The sequence below is a fragment of the Mastigoproctus giganteus genome, chromosome 10 (genome assembly GCF_048544385.1).
Source record: "Mastigoproctus giganteus isolate SK-2022 chromosome 10, ASM4854438v1, whole genome shotgun sequence".
Lineage (NCBI taxonomy): Eukaryota > Metazoa > Arthropoda > Arachnida > Uropygi > Thelyphonidae > Mastigoproctus > Mastigoproctus giganteus.
Genome location: NC_143584.1, coordinates 208,943,752 through 208,958,395, shown reverse-complemented (window position 1 = coordinate 208,958,395; position 14,644 = coordinate 208,943,752). Strand labels below are relative to the sequence as shown.

At 35.2% G+C, this 14,644-nt stretch overlaps 1 protein-coding gene across 7 annotated transcripts in view; it reads left to right on the top strand.

Moving 5' to 3' along the window:
• LOC150079830 (homeodomain-interacting protein kinase 2-like) overlaps window positions 1-14,644 on the top strand; it is a 264,858-nt gene that overhangs the window by 177,935 nt on the left and 72,279 nt on the right. For all 7 annotated transcript variants that reach the window (XM_090383658.1, XM_090383655.1, XM_090383654.1 and 4 more), the window contains 4 exons: window positions 446-578; window positions 7,209-7,422; window positions 7,545-7,636; window positions 14,361-14,426. In XM_090383658.1, coding sequence (XP_090239784.1) covers window positions 446-578; window positions 7,209-7,422; window positions 7,545-7,636; window positions 14,361-14,426 — 505 coding nt within the window. The remainder of the gene's footprint in view (window positions 1-445; window positions 579-7,208; window positions 7,423-7,544; window positions 7,637-14,360; window positions 14,427-14,644) is intronic.

Here is a 14,644-nt window from a genome sequence, read left to right as displayed (position 1 = left end):
TAAACGCTGATGACATCTTTCCTCTTGCTCCAACTGCACACGAGGGGCATAAATTTAAATGCAGGAAGAATGTGTTAAAATTTGCTTTCAGCTGGTGGGTAGTAGATTGTTGGAACAATTTTCATCGGTAGTGTGAATATGTTTGAGAAACTAGACAATTTTTTTTTTCTTTTATTGCTGATGCTATATATAACTTGCTTTCTTGCATAATTTGCCATATTAGATGCCAATTAGATCATTAGAAAATATTTATATTTTGAATGTTTGTTTGAGTTTTTTTTTTTTTTTTTTTTTGTATTTTAAGTTGTAGCGAAATACTTAAAATATATTTTCTCTCTCTCTCTCTCTCTCTCTCTCCCATTATTTATAAAAAAAATATAGTCTTTCAGTTGTTTATTTTTTCCTTTTGCAATCAGATAAAATCATACATTTCTTTTTCTCACAGTGTCAAGTCTTCTGTTCAAATGATGGAAATCTGCCGTCCAAAAAGGCAGAGTTTTGAGCAAAATAATAATTTACCATCGTCTAATAATATTGCAGTAACATTTAATAGTCAACTTGGCAATCTTCCAACCCAGGTAAATTAATATTAATTTGTTATTATGATATCACTATTTATTTTTACTTTTACTTTTAACTGTTGCTACTGTTTCATGCTATTGTTTCAGTGAAAAGCTGCAGTATTCTGATAATAGCACCTGACTATTAGTAGAATCAGTTTTTAATGGAGAATATTAAAATAAGAGGTGCTTATAATGTTCATCTGTCACCATACTCCAGTGCAACTGGAGTATGGTGCAGAGGCATAAAAAACATTCAAGACATGCCATCAATATATCAAGATTTTTCAAGGTTTTTCTAATCTTTCTGGTTGAAAACAAAAGGAGACATTGGGTTGAGTAAGTTTGCTATGGTAAGAGGTAAAGATTTTCCAAACCAGCATACTCTTACCACCGTGCTGCTTGCCGCTTGGGTTGGTGCAGTCCTTTTCAGAGCATTCTATGGATTTCCATGCATGTGCATGCACATGCATGGAAATATTGAGAAACCTTTAGATAAGAGGTGGTTTTTCAAAAATATGATGATGTATACATGCTATTCACCACATTATTTCCATATTCATATCTAAGAGATTAATTTTTGTTGTTCAGTCACAAAAGTATTAGGATTAGATTAAAAACAGTATTCGATCCAAGGAAAAGAGGACTAGAAATGATGCAGATCAACTTATTTGTCATTGTTTTAATGTCACAACACAATCCTCTAAAATAACTATGAGAAAAAAGAGAAACCACTAGGGAAAAAAAATTATATCTAATACCTTCTAGGTAATCCCAAATAACCAAGTTTTAATATGGAGTATCCAGAGGATATTTCACATTTTCTGAGTATTCTAAAAAGGGTTTTTTGGTTATAAAGCTCAAAGGCTTTGAGTGGTTGGTGAATGAACAATTTGTTTCAGACCATTAGCGATGGCCAGTACTTCAGCATTCCTACTAGCTGGATTACAAATATTGGGATAGAATTTAGCTGGAATTCTGAACATTAAAGTCACCAAGGAAAATAACTGCATTGTCAGGGGAAATCAAACTAGAAAAAGCTTAAATTGAAGAACAAAAATTCCAAAAAGTTCCAAGTGATTTGCAGAGTTAGAAGAGTGATAAAGGTAGCAAATAGATTTAACAGAATGAATTAATTTTCAGTTCAAGAGGGATCAGAAAAGTTATTCTAGTTAAGAAGTAGCTGCCAAGGAATATCAACCTGACATATGCATAAGTGCCACATTTAAACTGGAAAGATTAATAGAGAATAATTCAGATAAGTTAGTTAATGATTGAGAAAGCTGATAGTTGATATTCCATTAAGAGAAGAAATAAGGTTTAGAGGCACATAGAAATGGACTTGGTTAAGAATAAAACAGACTATATATAAGTGTAAACAAAAAGCCAATAAAACAGTTTATTTAAGTAATATGATATACCAATATATAAGGAACAAAAATCAATCTGGTTTCACACTCACCATTACAGAAATAGAAGATTGCTAATGAAACTGTTCAACACATTGTTGTTAACACACTATTATTACATTGTTATTATTGCACACTGTTACTAACACATTGGTTGTGTTGTCCTGACTTTTGGTTCGTATTGTATTTGTAAAGCAAATTAAGAAGTCTCTCCATGAGGGAGAACTTCCTGATTAATTTCTTAATTTACTCTGTTTCTGATTCACTGAGATGACTATTGAGAAGAAAATGAAGTGATGAAATTTTTAGATATACTGTAAACATAGAGTTAGCAAATGTATGTGGCCTTAATAGTCCCTCTACATATACAACTACTTTAAATACTTTCTAGTCACAGGCCAGAAGAATAGCATTAGCATTAGCATTAGTAGAGGCATTTGATGCAAGAAAGCAAGCTTATGCAGCATCAGCCAAAAAAAAAAAAAACCCACTTCCACTTCACCCCTCTGTTCGTTCAAAATACCTGTCCAGCTGAGCCTTAAACTTATTTAGGCTATCAACCTCCACCACAAGGGATGGAAGTCTGTTCCACCAACCAACCACCCGCTGGCTAAAGGCAAATTTCCGCACGTCTATCCTACATCTGTCTTTCCTCAGTTTGAATTTATGCCCTCTCAGGTGATTTTTCTGAGCTAGAGGAAGAATCCCATCAGCATTGAGCATGCTTAAACCATTCAAGGCTTTATACACCTCTATCAGATCACCTCGCTGGTGCCTAGTCTCCAGACACTGTAATTTGCAAAACTTAAGCCTTTCTTCGTAAGAGCACCCCTTTGTTCCATTCACTAATCTTGTTGCCCTTCTCTGTACTCGTTCCAGCAGCTCTACATCCTTCTTGAAATGAGGTCTCCAGACCTGTATACAGTACTCTAGGTGTGGCCTGACCATCGCCTTATACAATGGAATAATCACCTCCTTATCCCTGCTGGAAAAATTCCTGTATATCATTGACAACACTCCATGAGCTACTCTTGCAGCCCGTCTGCACTGCTCAGAGAACTTCATATCTGCCTGCACAACCACCCCCAAGTCCCTTTCATTCTCTACCACTGTCAGTGTAGTACCACAGAGTTGATACGTTGCTCTGGGGTTGCTGTTTCCCATGTGTAGTACTTTACATTTATCAATGTTAAACTTCATTTGCCACCTCTCAGCCCATCTGCTCAACCTTTCCAGATCCTGTTGCAGCAGCATAGTGTCAGTAGTGTCCTTGACAACCCTGCCAACCTTTGTATCGTCTGCAAACTTGGACATTAAGCCCGATATACCATCATCAATATCATTTATAAATACAGAAAACAATAATGGACCCAACACTGAGCCCTGAGGGACTCCACTAATAACATCAGTCCACGATGAGCAGTGTCCATTGATTACCACTCTCTGTCTTCTCCCCCTCAACCACCCCTTATAGGAACAGTGAGATTATTCATTAGCTGAGTAAGAAGCCTCCTTAAGTGTTATGATCAGATTCAGTCCAGTCTAAGAATCCATTTTTAACCTGCACTCTTGAAATGTAAGGATATATGATTTGGCCATGGTCCTCATAACCTTGAAAGACATCACCTGTACTAAATAGTGAATGGGATAGAGATATTATAAAAACTTAACAGTTTAAAATTTTAAGTTTTCTGTATGTTAATAATAGTTAATTGTTTTCAGGTAGTTTATTATTATTATTTATTATTATTTTTTTAATGGTAACTACAAACATTAAAAGTTATCAAAACCTATAGTACTCCAGTATTGTGTTATGAGTTGAGAAGACTGAGGCTATTTGTTGATAATGGACTTGAATTTCTTTAGATTGTAATTTTCTGGAAATGCATACAAAGGTTGTTTGTTTGTTATTTGGTTTTTAGGAGCATTAGCAACTAAGGCCATATTGCTCCGGGAATATGCGGTGGTCATTCCCTGACCTTTCCGCATCCTCCGTATTTGGTGGTGATGGGCTCAAACCCCAGTCTAATCAAGAAGCGTGTGCTATGCACTGCTGCTCCTTCCCACCTGGCTACAGAGACACCGATGCATACAAAGGAAGATTGCTCTAAAGAACAAAGGGAGAAAGGATAAATTAAGTAAAGTTAGATTGGCAAGTTTGGAGTTGAGTTGAGTTGTGATTTGATGTAACTAGCTTGTGCGTGTGCTTAGATTTCTTTGGTAGAAAGAAAGAGAATTACAGATGCTAATTCAGAAGAATAGTGTCCATGGGAATCTATAGAAAAGGCTGTTGTTGTTGTTGTTTGGTTTTTACGAGCATTAGCAACTAAGGCCATATTGCTCCGGGGATATGCGGTGGTCATTCCCTGACCTTTCCGCATCCTCCGTAATTTGTGGTCACGGGCTCGAATCCCAGTTTAATCAAGAAGCGTGTGCTACGCACTGCTGCTCTTGCCCGCCTGGCTACGGAGGTGCCATAGAAAAGGCATGCAGCAGAAACTGAGCATTTGTATGGTAGGGAGTGGAGTGAGTTTGTAAGAGAAGGATTATTAATAACCTTGAACTGCACTCATGAATAGATTAAAATTCTTTTAGAGTGATGCCCCAAACCTCTCTAGAAGTGGAGAGAGAGATTTTAAGGGAACCATCCAAAAGAAATATTTCACGGCAGGGCATATTTGATATTTGAAGAAAATTGAAGTCAAAAGGAAAAAGAGAAAGCCTAGTGTTTTTCATGCAGAGGAAGCAGTAATCGTGATGCGCTTATGCCAATAAAGATCAGGTTAAGTAAGGATAATACCCAGTAAATATATATGTTGTTTTTCAGAAATCTGACTGTTGGTGAAGATGATTTTTTTTTTACAAGAATAATACAGAACTGGGCCTTAAAAGGATTGAAATTAACAAATAAGTTCATACAAGTTGTCTTCTTTCTACTGTGATTTTACCAGATCAGCATTTAAGGAGCTGAAGTGGTGATGGGGAGATGGATTTGAGAAGCAGTATGCAGAACACTTTCTGTCAGATGGGAAGGTGAAGCTAAGTGACAAAAGGCTGGGATAGGTGGGACAGAGGCTCCATTGGAGAAGACACCATTACCATGTTTTAATCTAAGGTACCCAGAATACAACTAATATTAATTGTATACTTTGAAGGATTGTTGATGAAGAAAACATCAAAGTGCTAAGTGTGTGAATTATGTGAGATTCTAGTAGGCAAATTAACAAGTTTTGCAAGGCCATTAATAATAGCCAATAACCCAACTTCCCTACCAGCTGGGTCCACACAGCCTAGAAAATTGGAAACATTGAAACCAGCTGCAGTTTTGAACATAAATTGCCAAGGAGAATTAGACTGCAGAAATTCTTGTTTCTGCAGTCTGATTAATAAGTGGCTATAGAGACTGAAATTCAGATGAAAAATTGTAAAAAAAAAAAATAAATTAAATAAATAAATAAATAAAAATGTATATACTAATAAACAAGGATTATTAAGTTCAACATGGGTGAATGTAGATCCTCCCATAGAAAAAAAACTAAAAATAAAGTGTAGGGGAGAACCACGGTGACCAATTTTTCAAGAGGCGTCATCCCTGTGTAAATTCTCAAACACCTGCATTTTCTATCATGGTTTTCCAACAGCAAAAGAACCATGAATGTCCCAGTGCAGGCTATCAAGACAGATATGACAGCAGAAAACACACCTTAAATATGTTTAACCTAACAACTAAGAAACAAGTTAGACAAACTGAAAGACAAAAGTTAGTGTTGACTGCCCAATTAACTATGCATTTGGTTAATTTATTAACCAAATGCATAGTTAACTTAAGTCTTAAACTTAAGACAGAAAAATGCAAATATATTAACAAACTAAATAAGAATAGAGATAACCATATTAAAGAATATGTCCGGTGTAGAAGAACAAAAGAAAGCAAATGCAACGAACCATATACTATCCATATCGGAGTTGAAAATAAAGTGGTATAATCAAATAATGATGTATGACATTAAATTACTTTTATACCATGTTGAAGAGATATTTGCAACCATGGCCAGTAATGTGCAAGGTATGTTACCTGTATGCAAATAAAAATTAGAAAAATTTCAGAAATAAATAAACAGACGTTTATACCCAATCAGGGAAGCAAAGTGGCAATGTTTCTAAGGCAGTTGCAACTGTTCTCTCAGCATGATATAATATTATTTTAATTTCCTAAAAATCATTACATTACCTTGTAATAAATTATTTTGGATAGCAATATCTAAAAATTGTCTATTCAGGTTGAATGAAGAAATTTCAAATGTAAAGCACTAGTTTTCATTTATTCTTTGTATATTTTTGAGGATTTGAAAGGAACTATTGTAAATAGTAATCTATTTTCAAAATAAATAAAATATTTTCAAAATTTAAACAGAAACTGAAAATTCTAAATATAAAAACACTGAAAATATTATTTTGTCTTATTGCTAAATACTGTATGTAGGAAAGTTTAATAAGACACTTTATATCGTGAGCTATTTGACTTGTTTATTGGTATGAAATGGAAAAATTTATACAGTTCGATCCAAATAGTCTAAATAATTGGGACTGTTTGGGTCTAAGTGTATCAATTTTCCCTTTACATACCAATAAACTAATTAAATATTTAATGTGGCAAGTGCTTTTTCATTAAACTTTCTTACTTAGTAGCGCTTCCATGTAATGTCCTTCTCTTACCATATATATGAAATTTTTCTTATGATATTTATGTTTAAATATTGTGTGAAAGGAATAAAGTGAGAGGTAACTGGCTGTTAGAAATTACATATAAATAAAACTTAGCACCACGTTGCAGGGCACATTATTAATTTATTGGGTAATTTCATAAACTTATAAAAGTTTCAGTTAACTTGATAATGTGTCCACAGTGTTTTGAATTTGCCCTACAATTTATTATCAAGTCGGACAAATACCACATATTTCCAGAAGTCTGACAAATATCATATATTTCCAAATGATCTGAGAAGACTTCTCATTCTTCTTCTAGGATTGCCTGAGAACTAGTTGATAATCTTCAGACTTGATAACAAATTCCAGGGTGAATTCAAGACACAGTCAAACATAGGCATGTTATCTAGTTAATTGAAACTTTTGTAGGAATTTACTGAACACCCAATAACCTAATATAATTTTCTCTGTAATGTTGTGTTCAGTTTTATTTATATTTAATTTATAATTGATATTTGTATTATTTATATAGTATCAGATACAGCCTGCAAGTTTCTACCATTCTACTCATCCTGTTCCTATACCTCAACGGGTTAATATCTCTCAGCATCAGTCTCAGGCACACGATGCAAGTGTTTCTGATCTTTCCAGTAATCATTATGCAGCTGTTCCAGCCAATACAGGACGAGCAGGAGATCAATTTCAGTCGCTTTATGTTTCATCTATTTTATATTCACCATATCAAAGTAAGCAGCTACTGTTTTCTTTTTTTGTGTGTGTATTAGCCTATCTAAACTTGAACCATTTACTTCATTAGTGCTTATTTTAGTTTTTTGCCTGAAAGCTTTTTAATCTAAATTTTACACAGATCTTAATCCTCCAGAAAAGCATGTAGTGCCAATGGTAGCACAAGCTGCTCAGCCGCAAGCCCTTCATATCCAATCTTCATTACTCACTCAGGTGGGTATGCCTGACTTTGTTCCCCTAGCTTTTAATTTAAAAATAAAAAAAAAGTTTTAGTTATGTATTTTATGAAAAATCATTGTTATAATTTTATTTTTTTAAAATGGAATTGAAGGACATAATGATGCATGCAGAGATAAACATTATTATAGCCAAACACCCTACACTGCATTATTTTTCATAATTTAAATTAATTTAATAAATTTTGTGATATATTAAACAAACCAGATGTTTTGAAGGTCTTTGCCTGTTTCTCTGTTTAAAAAATATATAACAACAATAAAACATTAAGATTCCAGTGAGAAAGCACTACGTTTTCCAGTGGATGCAAATAGCACAGTGAAAAGAGCTGAAAGAAATCCTGGACCATAGTAATAACGGTTGGTGTATGATTGTGCAGTTATTATGAATATGAATATTCCCAACCCCAGAGGCCTATTTAAAGATCTAGGGAAGAGGGTGTTGTGGGTGTGCACTCCACTTGCTCAAAGTCATCTTGGTGCAATGGAACAAATGATCACATTTTCGGCGATTTTCTCCATAAGATGACCACAAAATTTATTATCTATTATAACTTTACAAACATAATGGTATAGGGAAATACATATAGTGTTAACTTGATAGTGTAATAGATATAATATAAATTTGAAGTGTATTACAAATTGTTGCTGCATAACTGGTGAATAGAGTGGTGTTATTTATTGCATTTAAGTATATTTAGTGTAGTATTCTCAATTATATTGAGTTTAAATGGGAATCATACCCCAGACTAGAGAAGCAAAGCAACAGGCACAAAGTAGTACAAGTTCTGTGGTGCTGGGGAGAACCGAACAATGCAGTTCTCCTACAAATCGTGGTCTAATGAAATGTGCAGCTTGTGCAGCATTTGTGGATCTTTCTGGAACACGACACAACACAGCCAAGAGGATGTCTTTGTGTTTGGTGCAGAGATTGTGAAGAAATTAGGCACCAATTCACTATTCTGATGGGCGTTTATGAGAGATTGAAGAGTAGGGTGAATGCCATCAAAGAAATTAAAAAGGGGCACATTGAGCTCTCAGCTGCTCAGCTCAGTGCCAGAGCTCACAATTGTGCAACGAGCAATGCAGCGGTAACCCCCAAGGCAGGCAGAAAGCATTGGTCCCACAGGAGGTAGCTATTGTTAATGACTCTATTGTAAGGGAAACGGGAAATATATTGTGCAAAAAAGAGTAAGTGGAATAGAACCAGGGGCAAAAGTTGATGACATTGAGCAGATATCATATTTTAAGAGCCCAAAATAATTGACATTAATTACATTAAGAGTAGGAGGTGTGATAAATAATTGAACAAGTTGTGAGTTAGGATTAAATTTGAAAGTGTCTGCAATTATGCCCAGACATGATAGTAGGGAGTATATGATGAGAGCCTTGTCAATCAGTTTGGTCCTGGAGGGATTGTGCAAGGCTCATGGGGTAGAATTTTTCTTAGTGTTATTTATGCTTGTTAACAGGAGTGACTGCTTCTACAGGGATGGGATACACTTAAATAGAAAGGGTGGAAGAATATTTGCTGATGCTATAGAAGCAGTGTTAGGTGTGTTGGAAAACTGCTAGCTTGTGGGGGATACACAAACTAATAAGATTAACAGTAGACACAGGCAGAGGTGAAAGTGAGTCTTGCACTGCTTCTATTGGAACATGCAGTTGCCTGGAAAGCAAGGTGCCAGGCATTTCAACGCTTGCTGTGAGTTAACATGGAACAAATAAATACATGGGCTGTGTTAGAGTAACTAAAAGTAAGACCAGATGCATGCATACTTTCATGTACCCCAGTACTAGGAGCATAGCAAATAAATTTAGTGAATTTGAAGTGCTGGTCAAGTCATCAAATGCAGACATTGTTGTGATATCAGAGATGTAGTGTTACTCAGATATGAAGGTACAATATATCTGAGTAATATAAAGGCTCAGATACAATATGTGCAGAAATGACAGACAGGATAGGAGGGGAAGAGTTAATCTCTTAGTTAGGAATCATAAAATCTTAGGCAGTGCATCCAGTTGACATGGGTGGCCAGTTCAATGTTGAGTCAGTTTGGTGTGACATAATTACTTGGAAAGCAAAAATGAGAGTAGGGGTGTGTTATAAGCTTAATGTCTCTGATGAGTGCAATGAACAACTGTACAGAGAAATAGAGTGAGCCGGTAAATCAGAATGTCTTATAATGGGGGATTTTAACCTTTCTGGTATTGTCTGGAACTTGTGCGTTGGTCACTCACAGACTAGCAAGACTTTTGTGGATTTATTGGATGACTCTTATCTACAGCAGTATGTTAGAGATGCAGCAAGAGCAAACTCTTGATCTAATTATCAACATTGATTCTTCATGCACTAAGAATCTGTAGATAAAAGAACCACTAGATGGCAGTGATCACAGCATATTGATGTGGGGTTTACTTAAAGAAGTAACTACCATCAAGGAAAAAGGGAAGGGTCTCTATTTTTGTAAAGGAGGCTGCAGTGATATTAGACAGTTTTTAAATTCAGTATGGTGGGACTAATTAATAATGTTACCAACAACAAATTCTAAACAGGAAGCATTCAGGGAAGTAATTATGTAAGCTTTTTATACCAACTAAGAAATACCATTCAAGGCTTAGATCTAAATGGATGTCAGATGAACTAATGAGACAAGGGGCAGAGAAGACAAATTCATGGGATACATATAAATTATCAGGTGATACAAAAGCCTCTGGTGGATATAAACTAGTCTGCAATCAAGTCACAAAAGAGGTCAAGGCAAGCCAAAGCAGATCATGAGAAATCTTTGGCAAAGGGTGCAAAGAAAAAAACAGCAAAGATTCTTTACTTATGTAAACTAGAAGGAAGAGGATGAATTACATTGGTCCACTTGTTGATGGTTCAACTGTTGTTGATCCTGCTCAGGTTGCTGACAAACTGAATAAGTATTTTGCATCTACATTCACACAATGAGCAATTATTTAGGGAATTGGATGCAAGAAGTTTATCACACTCTAACAGGGAGCTATATAATTTTGTAATAACTGAGAGGAAAGTGAAGAGAAATTGTTGAAGTTAAACTTAAGAAAGGCACCTGGGATAGATAGGATCTATCTATCTATTTATATTAGGGGAGGCAGCAAAGGAGGTAAGCAAACCCTTAGCCATAATTATGAGAGCATTAGCAGAGGCATATGATGCAAGAAAGCAAGGGAATTCAGGGGAAGTCCCTGAATCCCCTTGCAAATGTATCCCCAATTCACAAAGGGGATCAAAGGATGACATAGGTAATTACAAACCTGCTAGCTTAACTTCTGTTCCAGGGAAAATAATGGAGTCACTAGTTAAGGAGGTAATGCAGGACCATCTAGGCAGAACTGCAGTTGTACTCCAGATGCAGCATGGATTTGTTAAGGGGAAATCTTGTCTGTCCAATTTGATTGGATATTATGATGCAGTAATAAAGGAGCTGGATGCAAAAATACTTTTGATATCATATACTTGGATTTCAGGAAAGCGTTTGGTACTGTTGCACATAAAAGACTGCTGTACAAATTGAAGCATTGTGGCTTTAGGGGTAAGTTACTTATTGCTATGGAGAAGACAGACAGTGGTTATCAATGGATGCTGTTCTTTGTGGACTAATGTTATTAATAGAATCCTTCAGGGTTCTGTGCTAGGCTTGTTGTTTTCTGTATTTATTAATGATACTGATGAAGGTATATCAGGCTTAATATCTAAAGATGTTTAAGATGATATAAAGGTTGGCAGGATGGTTGATGACAGTAATGAGAGTATGCTATTGCAACAGGATCTAGAAAAATTAGGCAGATGGGCTGAGAAATGGTAATTGAAGTTTAACATTGGCAAATGCAATGTACTGCATATTGGTAGCAGTAACTTCAGAGTAACATATCAAATGTGTGGTACTACACTCAAAGTTGGTAATTGTGCAGTAAGATATGAGGTTCTCTGAGCTGTCCAGATAGACTGCCGGGACGGCTCATGGGATTTTGTCAATAATATACAGGAATTTTGCTAGCAGGGATATGGTGGTGATTATCCCATTGTATAGGGAAATGGCCCAGGAAGAAGAATCAATGTAACATTAGATGGAATAAGATTGGAACAGGCGGTCAGATACAGATACTTGGGAAGCATAATGACAGAAAATGGGAAAAGACTGGAGGAAATAAAAACAAGAATTGCAATGGGCAAAGAGACATTTAGTAATAGAAAAGAACTATTGAGAAGAAGTTTAGAAGTTTCAAGAAGGAATTAAGAAAGTAAATGGTGAAAACATTAATATGGACTATTGTACTTTATGGCTCAGAGACATGAACACTGGGAAGAGAGGGGATCAGATGGCTAGGTGCTTTCAAGATGTGGGCACGGAGGAGAATGGAAAGGGTGAAATGGGTGGACAAAGTGAGTAATGAGTAAGTTTTGAGGAAAATAGGAGATGAGAGACTGTTAGTAAAAGAACTAAGAAGAAGACAAAAGAACTTTATAGGATATGTTTTGAGAAGAGAAAGCATGGTGAGGGAAGATGTGTGGGAAGAGAGTTGTTGGGAGAAGGAGAATTGGAATGATGGATTGGATGGGAAGAGGAAATTATGCAGGAATTAAAAGGAAAGCACAAGATAGAGAGAAATGGCATCAGGGGAGCCCTGAACAGAACTTGAAGAAGATAGGGAAATGGTCAGGTCATATCTTTAGTATTGCATACAGGTCTGGAGGCCTCATTTTTGGAAGGATGTAGTGCCACTGTAATGGGTGCAGTGAAGGGCAATGAGATTGGTGAGGGGAACAAAGGGTGCTCTTACAACAAAAGTCTTAATTTCTGCAAATTGCAGCATCTGGAGGCTAGGCACATGCAAGGTGATCTGATTGACGTATTTAATGCTTTGAATGAATTGAGCAAGCTCAATGCTGATGGGATTCTTCCTCTTGCTCAGCTGTTGCAATGAGGGGAGCATAAATTCAAATTGAGGAAGGATGGTTGCAGAATAGATGTTCAGAAGTTTACCATTAGCCGGTAGTTAACTAAATAACTAGATACTTTTTTTTTTTTCATTTTTCTATTGGAGCAAATGGAAAGATGAAATAAGTTCTTTTTTTTTTTTTTTTATTTGGCTGATGCTGTATAAGCTTGCTTTCTTGCATCATTTTCCACTACTAATGAAGATGTGGTCATTTGCCTCATTTAATTGATGGCATGGGCACAATTTAATTACAGTTTATGAAGGGTGAATAAGTAAAATAAGTACAAGTGAAATCCCTAACTTTGGCTTTACAGCACTATTTTATGTCAAATGAGACTTAATTTGTCTAATTTAACATAAAATAAAGCACATATTAAGGAAAATTAATGTTTCAGGAAATTAAGATCACAATTGGTCATGAAAACAAAAGAACTCATTGCATTACATAATGTAGTGCAAATTTTTACCAATTGGTTGTAATCAAGAAATATTTTCATTCAGTATTTATAAAGTTAAATGGCTAGTTTTTCAAAATAAAATACTTTATTGCAATGGGCATTTGATTTAGGTTAGTTTCAAAATTTATACAACAGTTTTATGCCATGCATTCCATGACATGAGTTTCTTGGTTTTAATTCAAAACAGCCATGCTGCATCATATCATGTTAAATTTGTGTTAACCTGCATTTCATTTGTTTTCTAGACAATTATAAGCATTCCTCGTTGTTTATTTCTTTTTTCCAATAATTGAAACTGAACAATTTTAGTATAGTGTGTACTGTACTGTAGTGTTGATCTCTCCTACGTACTGAACTATACAAATACCAAACTTTTTTTTTGCAATCTGACCACAAGTCTATATAATTATAAATTATAGCGGCTCCTGAATCAGAGGATTATACATACCCAATATTGAAATATGTTAAGGGCTTTAGCATCAATATATATTTGGGAGATATATATATATCAATATATATTTAATTCTCCCAATATATATCTGGGTGAATTAAAAATGTGCTGTCCAGAGCAGATAAGCTTTTTTTTTTTTTTTTTTAGGGATCAAAAGTATATATTATTTTATTCAGGTTGGAAAAGGGAGCAGAATGGTAAAGATAGATAGATTATTAATATCATCCAAGCTTGTGCTGAAACTCAAGTCTCAGCACAAAGTTTGTTTTATCTTTTTTTGAATAAAGTTAAAAGCATTTTAGATGGTGGAAAAAGACAATACAGAAATGTTTTGATTCTGATCCTCATTGCACATAAGGGGGACTCGTAGGTAGCACAGTTGGTAGAATCACCATCCTCCCCACCCCAGGTGGAAAAGAGACCTGGGTGCTCTTATGACTAAAGTAAGAGCACCCAGGGTGCTCTTACTTTTGTCGGTGCCTGGGTTTGAGTCCCATCGATAATGAGAGGAATTTTTATGGGCTTTTTTTACAACGTGGCTGAGTTAGTAGGTCTCAGACAAAGGTAACATGGATTTTTTCCTTCTGGAAACTCAAGGTTTTTCATCCAGCAAACAGAATATTGACCACAGAATACATACAATTTACATACAGTATATATGGAGAAATATGGCCTTAGTCACTGATTCTCCTAAAACCCAATAACAAAAACATAAGGAGACTACAATTTAAATTTATTAGAAATTTTATCCTGAACCCTCAGTTGTAATTCTATGTATAAAATACTTTGAGACTTAATATAAAAAAGTTGTGTTTTTTTTTTAGGTTGGAGCTCAGCAGTATGTACCAGTATCTGTTGTTGAAACAAATGGAAGACAAATGCTTCTTACTGTAAGATATTCTAATATTTTTAGTTATAGAAAATTTTTTGATGCCCAGGTTATAGGATTACATAGAAATGAGAGGGAAAAAAAACAACAACAAAAAAAAAAAAATTACTCCTGCATGGCAAGTGAGTCTGTTTCAAAGGAAGTACACAGATTATGTATGTCAAACATTTTGTGCAGTTTTTGCTGAATTTACCAGTGACTTGTAAAGTAAAATTTAAG